General features: G+C 43.1%; 1 protein-coding gene across 2 annotated transcripts; it reads left to right on the top strand.

Annotated features, from left to right (window-relative positions):
• LOC8067194 (histone deacetylase 6) lies at window positions 7–6,475 on the top strand. Of its 2 annotated transcripts, XR_002446816.1 has the most exons (5): window positions 7–165; window positions 261–475; window positions 2,722–2,847; window positions 3,767–5,901; window positions 6,097–6,475. XR_002446816.1 is itself a non-coding variant. In XM_002443203.2 (4 exons), the coding sequence occupies exons 1-4, from the start codon at window positions 10–12 to the stop codon at window positions 3,942–3,944; spliced, it is 675 nt and encodes a 224-aa protein (XP_002443248.2). In that variant the 5' UTR covers window positions 7–9; the 3' UTR covers window positions 3,945–6,475. The 2 variants fall into 2 exon arrangements, 1 of the variants encoding a protein (XP_002443248.2); XM_002443203.2 differs by having other exon boundaries at window positions 3,767–6,475.

The following is a 19,957-nucleotide window of genomic DNA, read 5'->3' as shown; positions in this document are numbered from 1 at the left end:
TGGACCTTCATGGGCCATATGTCTGTGTGGTTTCGTCCAGTGGTCAGAGGTCGACGACTCCGTGATCGATCGATTCGTCTCCTGTCTCCTCCGGCCGCCACCGCCGCCGCCTCGTCTCCGACGATGTCTTCCGTCGCCGGTGACGGTTGTGTGTCGTCTCAAAAGGTGCGATACACGCCCCCCCAACCATCCAGGTTGTATTGTATCTGCGTTTTCCTTTCTCTTACATCCCTCCGGTCGCGTCCGTGCGTTTGTGCCAGGGGAAGGAGAGGGAGGAGGAGGACGGCGCCGACGGGAGGAGCCAACGTGTGGAGGGGGTGGAGGTGTCTGAGGGAGGAGTGGATTTGGGTGACCTGTACGGCGCGGCGGCAGGGTGGGTAGCGGCGCGGACCACCTGCCCGCACCTCGGCACCATGCCGCCCGCTGGTCCCGACGACCTCGCTCGCGTGCCTCCGCCCGATTCTCCTTGCTCCAGGTTCGGGTCACCTCCCTCCTGCTCGAATTCTCTGTGGATTATTTGGAGTTCGCCACGGTTCAATTTTTGTGAACAGAGATGATCGGTTTAACATGTAGATGACAATGTGATTACTGATTCTGGATTGTGATTGAAAATGCTGTGGTCAGACGATTACATGTTCAGAACCTATCGATTGTTTCTTTGGTTCGACCAAAAGTATTAGGTTATCAGCTGAAACGAATCGTAGCTCAGTTATGTCGGTAAAAAAGTCACCAGGTAATTTAGGTCTTCACAATTGGGTTGGTCAACGAGTCACTGGGATTGGGTGCTGATCTACCTGGGGCAATCCATTAACTGGGCACTGCTCAGACTGGTGTTCATTGCACTGCTCACAACTGCAAGATCTGGTAGCAGGATAGCTTAGCCTATACTGCATAGCTCTTGCAATGTTTTCAGTGAGGGAATCTGCATTACTTGTTGCATTCCTCGGAATGCACTTTGTGTCAGTAAGGGAGTCCAATGAATTACTTTGGTTATTCTTCTGCTTGTTAGTACCGTACCCACTAATGGCCAGTTTAGTTTTGGTAGAACCACAAACCCTGTATAGAGCATGCTGGAGAGGGTTTATATCCCCCCCCCCCCCCCCCCCCCGCCCACACACACACACACAAAGAGAGAGTTTTGCATACCTGTAGAATACAATCTAATTGCATGTAACCCTCCAAGCATTTCTGCCAATGGCCAATGCTGAGTGAAAATATTGTTATACTATAAGATGTAGATACAAACTGATCATTTATTCTTGAATTTAAGATATTGTAGAATTTTATGATCGGTTGGAACTGATGAACATGGACTATTAAGATCATCGCCCAGGAGCTTTAGTTCAAGAATTTTTCATTCCTCTATTTGAGTTCCAGACTTCCAGTTGAAGAATTTAGTTTTCTTCCCTTATTTGCCACTGTATGTGCAGCGTTTTGTCTCATAATGAGCTATGGACTATGGCCCATTGGACCATTCTGAAAAATGTTTGATACACCACCAAGGCTCCAAGTGTGGGAGATGGTTAGGGTATTAGGTTCGTTGATTTTCAGGATACTTTTTCTTTCATCACCACAATTTGGTTGAACTGGCATCTGCCTGAAGACTTATTCCCTATTTGAAGTGCTGAAACATCTAGTGACTAGTGAGGTCTGAGATGGTGATGCACTGATCCGTGGCTCACTCATCACAATAATGGAACAGTTATATGTTGTGTGTTTATGGATGGCATGTGTAAAATGTATCCCATTTGGACATGCTATCTAGCTTTTCTAAAAAAACATATAAACCTGTGTCATTTCCCTCAAAGGCTCAAAATGTGTTTTAAGGTGTACACTTGAGAACCTGTCAAACATGGTGTTGACGTCTACTGAGCTCCATTGTATGTTAACTACTTGTATGCTTGTTCACTAACCACAGTCACCAGAAGTCTGGTTGACGGGTCATGACTTGTGAGTCAGGATCGAGGGGCGCAGGTTGCCGATGTCTAAAAGTGTGGGTCAAAGGGTTGTTTGAAATGTGTGGCCCCAGTTAATTGAGGTTGATGAACTATGATATGTCATGCACAAGCTAGTTACAGAAGATCAATACAAAGTACTAAAGGCAACAAAATAAGATGAACCATCCCTGCCCACTACCCACACTAGGTTGCCCTAGGCTAACACTCTTCTAGTCTGAGCACTAATTCACACAGCTGCCTTCTCTTCTGCTTTTGAGATCCTCTCTCATTTACATTGGAGATTGGCTTAATATTTTGTTGGCTGCTGCTGCATGGTTCTGTCCTCCGGTGGTGGGAAATCCTCTTCAATGCCGGAGCTGTCCACATCCCAGCAACGATAAACCTCCACCCTCTCCCCCTCCTTTCCTTTTCCCCGTTCCTCAATGCAACCTATTCGATCTATGGTATGTCCCTGTATCAGCAGAGCCCTACCCAAGCAAAAACTTGGCCCTACTCGACCTTGACCCTTGATTGGCATCCATGGGCCATGAAACGCTCCATTGATCCTGACTCCTGTGACTATGGCACTAACTTCATTGAAATGAGTTGGTGCGTAAAGGCAGTAGCATGTGGTGTCAACATTTTCCTGTACTGAAAGTTGGCTCGTGCAACCCAGATTGAGTGCATGAGTCCCTAGTGGCACCACAGATTTATAAACGTTGAGTACAATGTACTTCGGAATATTCATGTGATTTTTCTCATGAGGGGATTTTTTTTGATGCAGATGTCATCACCCTGCTGAAAACTGGTTATGCTTGATATGCAAAGATGTGCTGTGCAGTCGTTTTATCAACAAACATATGTTGTGCCATCATCAAGAAACTGGTCACTGTCTTGCTTTGAGCTTCAGGTAATTTGTTGAGCTCGCTTTCATTAATTCTTATTTTTGTTGCAAATAAATAATATTCCTTAATTCCACATAACATTGTACCATTCCAGTTTCATGACTATGCATGATCTCAGCCTTTTCCTACCAATAAGTCTGAATCAATTCTCTAGTGTTTATCTCTACACACATGATGTCTTTATTATCTCAGTATCATCTACATGATGCTCAACAGCTGGGCTACTGATCAGACCAGTGACCACTGGACCACTAACTTCAATGGTCCACAGCTTCTATCTCTATGCTTTTTAAAAGTCATTGCAGTGCCAAATGGAGCCTGTTGTGGTGCTATGATTCATTGTTTCAAGTGATCACTCATTGAATGCATGATCAATTGATTCATTTGCTGTTGAGCTAATGAGCAGTGAAATAATTGATCCCTGTTACTAGAAAGAACTTAAAAGCAAAGTTCTGAAGTTGCTACATATGCATTATTGATCACAAACATGAATTTTCAAACTCTGAACAGTGACTAGGTCACAAAAAATATTATGCAAGAATACACATTAAAATTTGTGGCTGCTCTTTTTTTCCACAGTGGGAAACCCAAATTTCATTACTAAAAAGCAACTACATTACAAAGTATTTCGAGTAACAGGCAAACCAAAAAAAAATAGATGTCCACAAAACCAACACACCTAAGAACCCAGGGCTTAGAGTTTGTGGCAAAACCCCATACTATCTTAGATTACACTATCTTTATTATTCTTTTATGGAATTGCTGAACTTGTTGCTGTATACTGATTTTTTTTTTACGTTCAAGAAAAGTATACTGATTTTTTCTCACCTTATGTTTCTAGGCATGCTTTAATTGAATCTGTCTGGTTGTGCAGCTTGTGCAAACCATATGATTACTTAGCATTGTGTATATAATGTTTTGCAGTGATCTGTCAGTTTGGTGTTTCTCATGTGACTCATACCTAGATGTTCAAGCCATTTTAGAATTGCGCCCAGTCTATGAAGTTGCACATTTGTTGAAGTTTGGAGAACGTCCACCTTTTCGATCACTTGAAGTACTGGATTTAACCACTGGTGAAAGTGGGAGTGCATCAAGGTCTTAGTTATCTGTATTCCAGTAATGAGTTTCTTTTCATGGTGCTTCAATCAGATCCAGACATACAGTTGTCTACTATCCTGGCACTTCTTAAGCTTCAGTGCAATATAATTAATTTGAGAAACCTTGTTCTTTCCTCTTTACTTTTGGTTAGTATATTTTGATAACCCAAAGCTTCCTTAGATAGTTATTGTGACGTAGTTTGCTGTGTCGAGCATGAAGCAAACGACAGGTGTAAAAGTCTGCTTTATTATTGCTTTGATATAGACATCCAGAAAAGTACTCAACTCTGAATATCTTTGGCTTTGGTGAGTGATGTACTTTAGCTTATCCACTAAAAAAACTTGAAAGTCTAGGTATGTATCATTTGACTTTAAGGTTTTGTGATGTAGCACTTGACTCAACATCCTCTGATAGGTTGTTATTGTGCACTTATATATGCAGCATTTTAAATTAGCATGGAAGCTTTTTCTGATCCGAAAGAAACTCATGTGCAGAAGAGAATTTAGGTGTGCATGTCATACACATGAAAGCTATCTAGTTGTGTAATCTTCAGAAACTGATTAAGTTTTGCCTTAGATATGATCTAGGGCAATGATTTAAAATTAAACATTCCACATAAGCATAAATTTATTTGTAAATCTATTGCACTTCAGGAACTGTCTGAGCTCAAGGCCAACTAGGGCACTTTGTGATAAGCATCTCTTGGACTCTTTGCATCTCAAAAATAGGTAACAACTGTTAAAAGTGGTGATGAGATTCAGGGAGCATAAATGCTGATACCAAAGTTATTGCATGGCCTTATTTTTTTATGCAGAGTGATTGATTGATAGTCATTATTTGAGTTAATGTAATGCCATTTGATATTCCCATGAGTGATAGTGATGTCAATTTCTACTTGCCTAACACTGTCTGTCCAATCAGATGTAAAAAAAAATATTAATAATAATATATCTGATCTTTCGATGTTGCTCGCATGCTTGGCGCAGGGTGGTGCATGGTCATGCACTCATGCTAAGTGTGTGATGGCATTTTCCTTAAGTAGCAGTAGCATTTTCCTTAGTACTAAGAAGCATTAGATGCGCCACTATTGTTAAGTGCTACCATTATCATGTCTCTTGCTAGTTAGTGCTTGTTTGATCATTATTGCGATCAATAATCATCAATGTTATGTGATCTCAGATACTAGTGGTTTTCTTGGCTCCGAATCTTGTTTTTTTGTCCTACAATGTATAGTGAGGAAACATCCCAGTTCTATTTTCTGGTTGTCTTTTTTAACAGGTTGATTGGGACATCACACAGGAAACGACATGTTGTGACTCAGCTTTTCCCCTCGGCTTGTTCTGTGCATTTGGTTAATAGAGTACAATTATTTGGGCAAAGTCCATTTCCATTTCAGAATTTTATATAACCATATTAAAATCCTGAACTGGCACCTAAAGAGTTCCAAACTTTCTTAGCTTTCAAGTATGTCATAAAATAAATTGGAACCTTCTATGTTCTTTTTTGTACAAATTGTTAAGTCTTTGATTTCATACCCTACCATTGAAGTTCAAACCTCATCTGATCGTCGTAGTGGTTGAATAGTGTCACTCTTCAGATGACATGTATCACATAAAGGCTCCAGGGCCACTTACTACTTTAACTAGTGAGATATGTTTCTGTAATGTGCATGATAGGACCAGATGAAGCATATGTTGCACATATGGTTGCTGAGATGCTGCATAGTACTTGATCAGTTAGGACAAATGTGCATTCAGTAGATGGTATTGGACTGAATTGTCGTCACTGTTGCGAACAAAAAGGGAGGGGTTGCTTAGGGCACTTGCCAAAGGCCTCAAATTGTTTGGTCAGATGTCCATGTCAGGTGCACAGCAAGTGCTGCCATTATGCACTAAGGACTCCCATTAACTGGTGAATGTCAACATCAGTGGAATCAGATCCTCTGACTTTCACTTGAACAGGTATGGCATTCCTTTCATCTTGGGCCACCGTCTGATCTTGGGCAGATGATGTCGAGATGCCTTCTGTCTTTCATGTATTAGCATAAATATATCTGATGAGAACTTAGGGCAGTCAATAAGGTTTATGCTCTGGTGACTCTTGAATTTCATGTGCCTATTGGAACTCAGATTACTCTTTTGTTGCTTGTGCCATAGTTACCATGGATACACGCGTTGGGCTTTCCTGTAATGGTGTCGTGTTGGGTCATATATGAGTCGGCATCATAGCAGTGGTGATGAAGCGCATAATAATATTGACACCAATTATGCAGAAGGGAACATGTTCAAGTGTCATTTTTAGGTCGAGGAAAAGGTTTTCAGGCTATCTTGATTTTGCTTTGGCGGACCAGAAAAAAGGTGGTCCTTTTGAGCACTGGGATCAGATCCAATGCAACCTGATTGCATCAGTTTAGACTGAGACGTTATCAGCTGCTGCAACTGCAACCATACACGTCTCTGCAGTCTTAGCTAACACTTTTGGACCATTTGTGTACGCAGCATGCCAACTTGGAAATGGGCTCTACTGGACCTCTTTTCTACGTGTCAATATCTGTCTGATATATCTAATTTGGATCTTTGGCCAATGCTAATGTATTTGTAATAAGCAGACCAAAAAAAAAAGGGGCTACTGCGTTCTTACAATTATTTTGAAGTCCAATTGTGATTTTATTCTTGTTTTTGTCACCGTTGTGATTTTAAACGAAGCTTTAGTTTACCCTTATTCCGTGAACCGTGAGTAACGGTGTTAAATGTGCTCGGTAAGGACAACTTTGTCCTTGTGAAAATACCCCTACTTTTTTTAGTACATTGTGATTTTATTCTTTTTTTTTAAAAAAAAATGACAGTAATATTGGACAACTTGTTACATATAATTTCACATAACATGCAAATATAGATAAATAATATCACATCAAAAGCTAAATCACTCTACAAACAGAAACAAATTCTTCCTACAAATTGATACTGATTTTTCTACAAACAAAATGACAGGAGCTCCAAATCTTACTAAGTCTTTTCACCACCGTCGCATAAAATCCATCTCATGCAATCCCTCATAGGGTTGCTGCTCTTGCCCACTCGCCTGGGTCGCCGCTCCTTCCCTCGCCCATGATGAATGGATGTTGCCCGAACAGTTTAAGGCCCTGTTTAGATATGAAAATTTTTGGCCCAAACAACAAAAATTCTGTGGATTTTGGACTTGGGAACTAAACAGGGTCCAAAAATTTTTGGGCTAAAATTTTGGCCTGCAAGGCCTGGAACTGTGCACTCACTCCCAAGCAGAGCCCACCAATCCGCCTTTTAATCCCGATCCGCCAGCGGCCCCCTCATTTCCGCATCCTCCCTCAAACCCTAGCCGCATTCGTCCCGTCTCCTCCCGTCTCGCCATCCTCCCGTCTCCCCCGCGAACAAACCCTAGGCGCCCAATCCACGCCGCCGCCCCGCTTCTCGGCCACATCCTCCGAATCCATGGACGGATCCCACGGCGACTGCTTCACCGGTGGTCACTACGCCAACAAAGAGGTGTTCGGCGTCCATGATGCCGCCATGCAAGACGCGCCCCCAAGATCCGCCGTTGACGAACGACGGCGCCGGCAGCAGCAGCTTCCTAAACCCGCGTCTGGCCTCTCTGGACATCAACTACGGCTCGGACTGGACTCCAATGGGATTAGGTCAGCCCGTTCCCCCTCGATCCGCGTCCCGTTCCTTGAATTTCAACCCTCCTCGCCGCGTTGACTCCCCGCTCCCCGATGGCCGCCCTTTTCAACCGTCTTCGTCCCGGATCCCCTGGCTCCCTAGCGGATCTAGGGGAGGCGCTTCTTCCCCGGGCGGATACGGCCACTTCGAGCCTCCAGCGGCGCCGGGAATGACTTTTGTTCCCGGCGGTTCCGGTGGTCGAAGGCCAGCTGTTGGAGCGGGTAGCCCACGCATGGGTCGTGCTCCCCGTTCCCGGGGAGCAAGGCCAGGAGGAGAAGAAGTCCTCCCCGGCACGGACGGCTTCCGATATCCGGTAAAAATCTTGCATTTCTGTTTTTTTTGTTGTCGTGTATATTGTCATGAATGCTTTACTGTACTTATTCTATTATTGTGTACAATGTCATGCCTGTTATAGTGTACATTGTCATGCCAGTTTTAGTGTTATTGTTCTTTGTATTGCGAATCTAGGTTCTTCTATACTTTTCTGTGCTTTTGTTGCACCTAAAGTAGTTCTCTGGTCTAGGTTTTAAAACACAAAGGTAGTTGGGATCCGGCGCGACTCCGCGTGTTTATTGATGTGTACCACGCTCAAATTAAAAATGGCAACTTCAACAAGGGAGTCATGAGCGTTGCTGGGTGGAGAGACATCAAACATAGGTACTTCTTGGCTACCGGTTAGTTCACGAGAAGGACCAGTTTACTAGTAAGCTACAAGATCTGAAGGCTGAGTGGAGGATATGCAAGGCTCTGCGCAAGGCTTCTGGCCTGGGAGGTAGTGGCAACACAATTGAAGCTGATGATGCTTGGTGGGAGAGGGAGACGAAGGTACCCTCCAATTAATTTAGGTTTATAATAGAAGACTATGCTTCCAGTCTTACAAGAATATGATTGTTGTTCTAGGGGAAGAAGGCATTGATGAAGATAAGGGATCAAGGAATGCCGGACTACATTGGTCAGCTTGATGACATATTTGAAGGATGGACAGTTGATGGCTCAACTGCATACAGGCCTGGTACTGGTGCTGAGACTGGTGCCATCCCCTTAGATGATTCCGATGACGAGGCGCAGCATGATGAACAACAACATGTTCCAGCACCTGGAAGCCAAGGGTATGGCACACCTGGAAGCCAAGGCTATGGAACACCTGGAAGCCAAGGAAGAAAGAGGCCTTCTAGCAGCAGTCCTTCTGTCTCCAGCCCTAGCAAGAAGACTAAGAGCTCCACTGCTAGGTCGTGGGAGACCCATCAGCGTGAAGCCAATGACATTGAGAGGCAGAAGGTTAACTTGTTTGGTTCCATCCTGGAGATGCAACACACGAGAAATGAGCGGCACCAGCATAAACGTGTTTCTTTGACAAAGGAAGAGAAGGTCGAGAAGGCGTATGACATTGCACTAGGTATGGGAATATCTGCACATACCAAGACGTCCTTCCTTGCCATGAGGAAGATCTACCACAGTGAGGTTGAACTGGCCATCTTCCTTTCTTGCAAGGACGATGAGGCCAGGTGGATCATCATCAACGAAAACCTCCCGGTGGATGACTAGTACCCCTGCTTAATTGAAGTTCATGAAGTTAGTCTTAATGCTGGTAGCTTTTGTGCTATTTATTTAGTTTGGTTTAGGGTTTGTTGAACCTTTAGCATCATCATCTTTGTGAACTAATTCCCCTCATGCGGCGTCACTTTGGGGTTGACTTAGGATCTTTTGCAGGAATTTGTTGTCTGAACCTTTTGCACTACCATTTATGTGATCACTTAGCTTATTGTTGAATTTCAATGTTCTGTTGCATGGCCATCGAGCTATGTGAATCTATTTGGGTAGATGGTTTGGGACATCATATCATTTGAGAAAGGGGGCTGACCTGATTATGTGATTTCACAGGGTAGTGAAGACCTTGAAGTGATCAGTGATGATGAACCAGAAGATGATGACCACAGTTCGGATCTAAGCGATGAATTCGACGAGGCCATTGAAAACATGATACTGATTGAGCTCATGTCTAGTCGTGCAGTTCAAAGCAGTGGTATGTTAGAACAAGCCCTTCATATTGATAAGTACTTGAATAGACGCCCTTATAGGATCCCTAAGTTGCCTGGACTAGAGTGGGTCCTGGATAATCTCCATGACCCTGAGAGGTGCTACACCATGTTTAGAATGAACCCTGAAATGTTTCACAAACTGCATGAAGTCCTGACACAAACTTATGGCCTGAAATCCAGTAAGAAATCAACCTCTTTAGAAGCTCTAGGAATCTTCTTATGGATGTTGGGTGACTGTCAAAGTGTTAGGCAAGCTAAAGAAAGATTTGAGAGGTCTATGGGTACTATCTCTAGGCTATTCAACAAAGTGTTGGTATGTATGGATAGGTTGGCTGCTGACATCCTAAAACCTGTTGACCCTACATTCAGTACTATGCATGAGAGACTTAGGAGCCCTAGGTTCTATCCACACTTCAAAGACTGCATAGGGGCAATAGATGGAACCCACATACCAATGACTGTGCCTAGTAATATGTTTATCCAGTACTTGAACCGCAAGGGTAGAACAACTCAGAATGTCTTGGCTGTGTGTGACTTTGACATGAGGTTCAGTTTTGTCCTTGCTGGATGGCCTGGGTCTGCTCATGATATGAGGGTATTCAATGATGCAACATCAACATTCTCTAATCAATTTCCTCATCCACCTCCAGGTACATTCTTGTTAGGTCGCATGTTGATCCATGTTATCTCATTAGGCATGATTGTGATCATAGGTATGATAATTTACGTACAGGCAAATACTACCTTCTTGACTCCGGATACCCAAACCGTGTTGGTTATCTAGCCCCATACAAGGGCACTAAGTACCATATGCAAGAGTATAGAACCGTCGGCCCTCAAGGTAAAGAAGAAATCTTCAACTTTACGCATTCATCTCTTAGGAATGTCGTTGAGAGGGCATTTGGCGTAATGAAAATGAAGTGGCGTATGTTGCGTGACATTCCCCCATACTCAACAGTAAAGCAAAGTATGATTATAGTCTCTTGTATGGCACTACACAATTTCATGAGGACTAGTGGAGTCCATGACAGACACTTTGAGCAGCTTAATAGGGATGCAAACTATGTGCCACCAGAGGCATTCGAATTTCAGCCAGATCCTGAGGTTGTGGAGGACGAGATGGATCAGATGAATCAGTTTCGTGATTCAATCGCTACTGCTTTGTGCACTTCTGATTGAATGGTTTTTTTCCGCATGAACAGTTTTGATCGAACTTTGCTCATTATGTTCGTCCTGGGTTGAGGACCGAGTGTGGATGTGTGAATAACAGTTGTAATCGGCATAAAATAGTGACAGGGATAGTGGTGAATAATAGGGCTGAGTGATTGTGATTAAATACATTTGATGATGTTTATATATATGCATGTGTGTTATTTCCTGTTAAGTGAAGAATGGATGTACACGTAAACAGTGCAGCCATGCAGCATGCAAAGCAACGTTTGCACGTGCATGCTTCTGCAAACTGATCATTTAATGCCCTTCCAGCTGTGCATGCAGTCCAGAATGTGTCAGAAAAAAATTTAACTAACTAAACACCTAAATTTTTTTGTCTGTGTCAGATTTCTGAGCTCAAAGTCTGACAACAAAAATTTTTGCCACTTTGAGCAAAAAAATTCGAATCTAAACAGGGCCTAAGATGGCAACCGATATCCAAAACCCAAGTACCCGACGAGTTTTACCCGATAAAAAGGTAAGTATGGAATAAATTTTCTACCCATGGGTATGTTATTGGGCAAAATCCTATACTCATCGGGTATGGCGGGTACGGGTGTGGGTGTTTACTACCCATACCCGCCTACCCGCGGGTAAAAAATACCCGTCAAAATAACTAGCCATCCTTGTCATTTTACCCTATATAGCACATGAATTTGGTCTAAATCCAACTAAACTCTCCTAATATATATGTATATGAATTTGATGTTGTCATATGAATATTAGTTTGTAACTTGTTGGAGGCTTAGTATGATTTTCATTGTGTAAATATATGATATTTATATGTAATTCTCGGTATACTAGCGGGTGCGGGTTACCCATCGGGTAGAAGTTACCCGCGGTTGCGGGTATGGAAATTTTTTCCTACCCGTGTGCGGGTACGGGTAACCCGTAAGATTTTGACTTTGCGGGTGTGGGTACGGGTGGCCACTACCCGTCGGGTACATACTCGTTGCCATCTCTGCGCACAGTGCCATGGCCGCCCACCCACACAGGGCACCGCCTATAGCTCGCCCGCGCGGGGCTCAAGTCGTTGGACGCGGCATCTGCAGCCCGACTGCGTGGGGCTATGGCCGCCTGCCGTGGCGTTGCAACCCGCTCGGGTGGGGCTCTAGCCGCCCGATGTGGTGCTGCCGTCGACCCACACCTAGTCGCTCCCCTCGCCCAGCTACTGCACCCCGCCCAGCCTCTCCCCTTGCCCAGCCGTTGCACCATCGAGCCGCTCGTCCCTCACCGAGCCGCTGCGCCGTCGAGCCACTATGCCATCGCTGCTTGCATAGTGAGAGAGAGCACAGTTAAGGATGAGGGTTGGGGAAGGTATGAGTGGATAAGGGGTATTATTGTCCTTTGGTCTTATTCCCTAGGTTTTTGTGGTTTTTTAATTATTTTTATTTAAAATACAACTAATTAGAGTTAAAAGTAACAATAAACTGAGGCTTAGTGGTTACAAAGCAGGGATAAAATCGTAATGGTAACAAAAACAGGGGGTCAAAACACAATTGGACATCAAAATAGGGGCAAGAACACAATATTCTCAAAAAATAACGATGGTAATATGTGATGGGCTGCAACTTCTTGTCGTGGTTGTACGTCGCACGCTAAGGGCGGAACAAGGGAGGAGGAAGGAAGAAATGAAGATTAAATTTGAAAACACGTGGTTGATACGCGAACATGTTGTGAGCGATGAGTGTCAGGAGATGATTGGAACTCTCGTTATGTGCAGCGTGTATCTAGGCTGGTGATGTACAGGGGTTGAGCGTGTAATGGCGATCAATGGCAAGGAGAGGGTCAAGTGAGATGTCCATAGGCGATGGAATACGACCTACATATCGTAATTCAGTCATAATGTGAGTGTTTCTCGAGAGACCTGACTATCTTGACTCTTGAGCATGAGAGGGAGAGGCTTGCGGTGAAGCACGGATGTGAAAGGCTTGACCAATGGGCCAAGGGCCTAAGGATAGACCATAAATAGCTAGCACTTGAGCACATCAACAACAAAGTGCGTATGTGAGGATAGTTATGGAGACGGTATTGACTGAAGTTAAGAGAACAACTAGGCCAAGTCAAGGCGCCACTTGGTGATCGGTCAATCAAGTATGAATGGGACATACGTTAACATTGTGGAGAAGGCATACATGGCTCTAGTTGGTTTGGTGGTTTTGACCTCAAAACTGCTAGTGGTATGTTTTGTTAGGTTTGGACCTGAAAACCTAGGAAAGGATTTTGTGCAACACATGATGACATCTCCAAGTTAGTGAGCAGCCTTGGATGTCGATTAGGGGATGTAGCAGGTCATGACAAGCATATCGTCCTCCTGTGCAAAATGCAAGGAAGCAACAAGGAAGGGTGTCATGGTGGATGTCATAGAGTGCACAACAAATTGCACCATATAACATGTGGCAGCGAAAACCTCCGGTGCAGTTGGCACATACGAGGGCAGTCTCCATGGCATTGACAATCATCTCAACCATGGTTCATGGAGATGGAACGTAAAGGTGTCTTCATTTTGTACCTTGCAATGATGCCAGATGCCTTGTTCTTCCTTCACAACAACACTGGTTGAACTCATCTATGACAAACCTCAGGTGAACCACTTCAAGCTCAACTTCTATTCCTAAGAACTTTTTTCATAGCAGAGAGCAACATGCATCATAACGTGTTAGTTAGTGGGCGAGTGGAAACAAGAAATAAGAGCTGAATTTTATTGGTGAACAGTGCATGCCAAAACATGCTGAAAGCCCAAGTTTGGTTTTGGTAATTAATGACACCAAGTTGCTAATGCCTTGTGTTTAAGTGATTTGAGTTAGGCATAGCAACACATGTGATGAAGGTGCATGGTGGCATGGAAAGGCGGCCACATGACTACAAAGAGATGAAGCTTGATGTGGAGATCATGATGATAGACGAGGAGCAAAGTTATCAAGGCAAAGGTATAAACATAGGGTTTTACTTTTGCCGGTCTAAGATGAGTAGAGAAGTGATTGACCGGGTTTAGGATAGATAGCCGACTATCAAGAGGGGAAATCACGGTCATCTCTCGAATCAAGTGCTACTAGGTCTACATCTTGAGCATATGCATTAGGATCTAGTAAAGTGCTAACTTAACTCCTTTGTTGAAAATCTTTGTGAAAAGCTAACACACATGCACTTTGGTGGTGGACACTTGTTGGTGTTAGCACATTTGCAAAGAAGGTGTTTTTCCTAGAGAGGGATTCGGCGCTTTTGAGAAAAATAAGTGTATATTTTCTATTGCACCGGTGGGAAATTTGGAGAAGTCGTGGGAGTGTTTTCTCACTGAGAAACACTCACCGGACGCTGAGTGCGGAGGCACCGGACGTTGGCCTCAGAGTCCGGTGTGCTTGACCTTGCTAGGGTTGAGCACTGGACGCACTCTCAGAGCGTCCGGTGGTTAGCGTCCGGAGTGCGGGCGTTTTGCGACCCTCTCTGCGCATGGGTCCGGTGAGCACCGGACGCTACCGGTGCTTAGCGTCCGGTGACCCTGCAGGTTTGTAGAACTCTCTGCGCATGAGTCCGGTGTGGACCTGCAGAGCGTTCGGTGATCCGCAGGTGGCCGTTAGGATCTGACACGCGAGATTCAAGAAGGACACGTGGCCCACCCCAGTGCACCGGATGCAGGGGATCGAGCGTCCGGTGCTCACTTAGTAGCGTCCGGTGCCCCCGTTTTTAGCCCAGTGAAAACAGCCAACGGCTAGTTTCTTTGAGGGGCTTATAAATAGTTGGTGGCCGGCTTTGGGAGGCTCACTCTTGCATATTTGATTACTTGAGACATACATTGAGCTAGAGAACACTCCTTCCACTCATCTCCTTTCTTGATTGCTAATCCTAGTGAGATTGAGTGAGATTCAAGTGTATTGCTTTGAGAGTTGCATTTAGTGGCACTTGATTCTTGAGTTTGCTGCGGATTTCTTGTTACTTTTGGGTGTTTCCCGATGCCCTAGACGGCTTGGAGCAGTGGCGGTGTTGAGCTCGTGATTGAAGATTGTTTCGAGCCTCACCAAGTGACTTGTGAGGGGTTCTTGAGCCTTCCCCGTAGGAGATCGCAATTGGCTACTCTAGTGGATTGCTCGTGGTTTGGAGGATCCCCATCTTGTGAGTGGATGTGCGGCATCCGCTGAGGGTTTGGCTTTGGATTGCCAATTAGCTCGTGATCCATCAAGTGGGTGTATCGCCACAACGAGGAGTAGCTTGCCGGGAAGCAAGTGAACCTCGGTAAAAAATCTTGTGTCATCTCTTGCCGAGGATATTCTATTGTGATTGTGATTGTGAGTGATTGGTTGGATATATCTCTACTCTACAACGTTGGTATAACCATCACTCTCCACTCCCTTACTTACTTGTATATCTTGCTAGTTGTGTAGCTTGTTTAGTTTAGTCTTCTTGTTTAGGAGTGTAACTAGCCTTCTCTTGTTGTTGTGCTTTAGTGTTTAGCCTTGTACTAGTTTGTATAGGTGGCTTGCATAACTTAGTTGAGCTAGTGCTAGAATTGCTTCGCCATTTGTTTTACTAACTCATTTGCTTAGTGAAGTTTGTAGAAATTTTAAATAGGCTATTCACTCCCCCTCTAGCCATTTGGACCTTTCACATGCAACTGCCCCTTTATGCCTCTATTGGAACCGTCATTGGTGTGGGGTGTGAGTTTGTGCTTAAATTTAAATACTACAGCTTGTACTCAAAGTATAGAAAAGAATACCCTCTATTTCTAGATGATTGGGAATATGAGCTATCTCTAGAAAATAGAGATATTTATATAGGTGGTTGGGATTCCCAATCATATCTAAAAACTAGTTTCTAAAGGAAAATATGCTTGCCTCTAAAATAGGTGCATAAAAAATTCGCAACTTTTCCAAATCAAGTCAAATAATTGACAAACTTTGTATTAAAATAGTAGATAGTTGTAGAACTCGAAGATACATACAGCTTTGTAGCACTTCATTTGAAAATTATTTAGTGTCTCAAATTTTTGAAGTTTAAATTTTGAAATGACTTCAAATAGAGAGATACACCCTAAAAGTATCTCTAAAAGTCTTTCTAAATCTCACAGAAACTTTGAAATTTAAATTTTTTCATAAAATCGTTTAGGGTCTTAAAAGTTTAACTTAAGTTTGCAAATTTTGAAATTAAAAAAAATGATTTGTTTTTAAAACTACCTTGGACGAATTAGTGAGAGCCTAAATCAAAGTTGTAGTACTGACTAGATCTAAAAATTTGTTGTTCAACTTGACATCATTTAGGAGTCGAAACTAAAGTTGAGCATGCAGCCCGCGGGCCAAAGGCACGCCCCAAAGCACGGTGATTTGGCCCGGCCCGAGCACGGCACGACCCGATCTTAACTGGGCTCGGGCCGGCCCGAAGCACGTAGCGGGCCGTGCTTGGGCCGACCCCTCGGCCCGCTGGCCGGCACGGCACGGCCCGCTTTTAACAGTAGGCACGGTAATGGCCCGGTATTAGGAAATTTGTGAAACTTGAAGTATCAGGTTCTGTGACTTGTGAAACTTGTGACTTTTTTGACAAGTGAAATATGATCTGAGACTATATTATGTTATGTGAATTGTGAAGTATTAATATCTGTGGCTTGAATGTAATGTACTTATGCTTTGTTAAATTGTGTATTAAATTTGGTATTTTTCATATAGCGGGCCACGGGCCGGCCCGAAGAACTATTGGGCCTCGTGCTTTTCAGGCCGGCCCGGCCCGAAAATCGGTCCACGGGCCGTGCCTGAGCCGTCAGGTAGGCACGGTGGCCTGTAGAGGCACGGTCCGGTGGCCCGCGGGCCATACGGGCTGTGCCCTATCGGGCCGTGCCTAGCACGGGCCCGTGTCGGGCCAGGCCGGGCCAGCCCGTTGCTCATATCTAGCCGAAACAGTCTATACAAGACTCGGAAAGGTTAATACTGTACATGATACTCCATCCTATTCTCAGTCTTACCGTGTCGTGCGGTGGTAAGGTAGCATGGTGCTAGTTGAGTGCTTGAGTTCACAAGACTTCTATCCCCACCGACTGCATGTGCGTATATTTCACGCCGAAAAGATGTAACATTCGGCTTCAAGCCGCGGGTTTTCCTAGTGGGCTTCTTGCACTTCCAATATTAAATAAATGTTTTTTCTATTTCACAGTTATTTTTTTGAAAAAATTTGATGGTTGGTGTGCTTGTATAATGATAAAAACAGTAATTTACTCCATCTGTCCTAAAATACAAAGAATTGTGGTTTTAAAGTTTGTATAAAAATATAAGGAGTCAGTCATTCAGTAGTGTTTTCCTCGTGAACAATACTTTCATACTAGTCCTCAACCTTCCCTCTCTCTCGTTGATAAAAAAAAACTTCCCTCTCTCTCTCTTCTGTTTTCGTTAACCAATCATCACTTTTGTTCTACGTACACTATGCATGCATTGGTTTTAAGATCTGGAGCTATTTACAGTTTGGGTATAATTTAGATGATTTTTTTCTAAAAATTTATGTAATCCAGAGTGTTTGTAATGTATTCTTGTACTCAGCTATTATCTAATATAATTCTTCTTTCATTGCAAAAAAAAATCCCTTAAACAAGAAAAGCAATAGGTAATAGCTACTCCTTCCCTCCAAATTATGAAGGGTAATACAGTATTTTTTTATCATACTTTTTATTTTACTAAAAATCGTTTTTATAATTTAGGACGGAGGAAGTATGTCACAATTTAGATCTTGTTGGGCCTTTGTAACTATGTCAGCCTATGTGGGTGCTCTTCCGGGTTGAAACGCGCGGATTTTTCACTGAAATCAAAACGTTTAGAGGTAAGATTCCATGTTCAGAACAGGTTCCAAACATAGCCCTGATAACATTAATTATTGGGTCAGCAGCACTAAAGCACGGCAGCATCACAAAATGGTTGTACCTGAACCAAAAAAAAGAAGTGCAGATAAGAGATGAGTCATGAACCATGATAGCTACAGTGCTTCTTTTGATCACTGCACCATGTAATTGGGGGCACCGAGAAAATAAAGGAGAGTAGCGTAGGCTAGTGATATTGCTTCTGGAAGTGGAACCCTAGCTTTCGGAGCCTCTCTTTTGTAGTTGTAGCAAACTGATCCAGCTCGTCTTTTTTGACCAAAAAACTTTCTACGAGACACATGCATGCTTGCACAATTGGATCTTCATCTCTGCCGGTGCCGGCCAATCTTTTCTTCCTTTGCAGCATAGCAGCAGCATGAGCAGTTCATTCCACTACCTTTGGCCGGTAGCTTTCACACATGATGACGTCAAATTAAAGCGTTTATCCCGAGAAATTTCAGTCTCCATGCATGGGATCCAAGTACTTAATTAATTGTTTGGAATGAACCATTTGGCGTTTTGACAGTCGATACATGTCATTTTCTCTAATCTAAATTTTACAATTTATCAAGCACAGAGGGGTGATTTTTTTATTTTTAAAGAATTTCTACTTAAAAATGAATAAAGTTTTTTGATTAAAAAAATGATATAAAGTGGGATGTGTCTTCTAAAAAAAGTGTCATGTCGCTGATGAATTGACGGTGAACTGTTGTCTTTCCGAAGGCACTGAACTGAAGTCGAAAAAGATTAGCTTTATCGGCTTGAGGCGGAGAGAAAAAGATCTCATGTGAATAGCATTACTACAAGTGAAGCCGAAGCTGCTTTATTAAGCCCTGTTAAAAAGAGGGTTCACTACGAGGATACCAAATCTATCATGCTGAAACCCACAGTTTGGCAGTATGGTGCTGATCTGATGATGCATGACTGTATGCAGCCAGTGTGTGCACACAGTCAGTGTATGGGATCGAGTGGAGTGACCAAAATGATGGTGTTCTTGCATTGCAATCCATTACAGCAGGAAACATGCATGGATGATGAGGCGATGTGCCTCCTCAACCAGGCAAGGCGTGCTCCACTGTCTGGGCCGGCCGGCCGGGGGCCCTGACCCTGAATCCCTGATCTGATCTGAGCCGAAGAATTGAACAAGAAGCCGCCACAGCCAGGGCATTCAACAGAAAGATTCTCCCTACACCATCAGTGGCTTCCCCCATGCATGTGTCGTTTCGCTTGGAACCATCTTCCGATCCATTCTTTTTCTAGGCAAAGAGAATATGGCCTTGTTTAGTTTCGAAAATATTTTGGATTTAACATTTTCGTTTTTATTTGACAAATATTATCCAATCATGGACTAACTAGGCTTAAAAGATTCATCTCGTGATTTACAGGCAAACTGTGCAATTAATTTTTATTTTTGTCTATATTTAATGCTCTACGCATGTGCCGCAAGATTAGATATGACGAGGAATCTTGAAATTTTTTTTAGTTTTTGGAGTCAACTAAACAAGGCCTAGCTTTGATGTAATATATATATCACCTCCTACAGTTCTGCTAGCAGTTTGATGTAATATAATGTATGTAGTGTATATAAGCATACATGTGTCTGGTTTATTTTGTCCAGATTTCTTAAACTCCTTGTCACAGAATTGATGTTGTTGCAATATGTGGTCAGGCGTAGTCACTACAAAGGTACATTTATAACGGCGCATGATTGAGCCGCCTCTATAAATGTTGCAGTTATTATTACCTGCCGTCTTTGAAATTAGCAATTGTTAGTGTCAATCGTGTCTAGAATAGAAGCATTTTTAGAAATGGGAATATATCTAGTGGAAACCACAACCTTTGTGAAAACTCGTGTAAACTATGGCAAAATAGTTGTCTAAATTCACTAAAAAAATCACATATGTAGATGATATGATTATACACAACCTTGTAAAATATCTTGTCCAAATTCGAATTTGTTTGTGAGATATAAAAATAACAAATTTTAAGCCAGAAAGCTGTCCACAGGATCCGTTAGAATTTTGGTATTTTTATATCTCACAAATGAATTCAAATTTGGACAAGATATTTTACAAGGTATGTATCATCATATCATCTACATGTGTGATTTTTGGTGAATTTAGACGACTCTTTTGTTGTGGTTTGCACGGGTTTTTATAAAGATTATGGTTTTCACTAGATACGTTCCCTTTTAGAAATACCAGTGTATAAGTAGCAGCCCTCTTCTTTCTCCTCAGGATTT

The sequence above is a fragment of the Sorghum bicolor genome, chromosome 8 (genome assembly GCF_000003195.3).
Source record: "Sorghum bicolor cultivar BTx623 chromosome 8, Sorghum_bicolor_NCBIv3, whole genome shotgun sequence".
Lineage (NCBI taxonomy): Eukaryota > Viridiplantae > Streptophyta > Magnoliopsida > Poales > Poaceae > Sorghum > Sorghum bicolor.
This window is presented reverse-complemented; position numbering and strand designations above follow the sequence as displayed.

What these genes read in the sequence shown, in the direction of transcription:
- LOC8067194 (XM_002443203.2), top strand. Translation starts at nt 10, where the DNA reads ATGGGCCATATGTCTGTGTGGTTTCGTCCAGTGGTCAGAGGTCGACGA. An exon ending in CCCGATTCTCCTTGCTCCAG is followed by an intron (nt 476 to 2,721) that starts GTTCGGGTCACC and finishes TTTTTGATGCAG; the next exon opens with ATGTCATCACCCTGCTGAAA. An exon ending in TGTCTTGCTTTGAGCTTCAG is followed by an intron (nt 2,848 to 3,766) that starts GTAATTTGTTGA and finishes AATGTTTTGCAG; the next exon opens with TGATCTGTCAGTTTGGTGTT.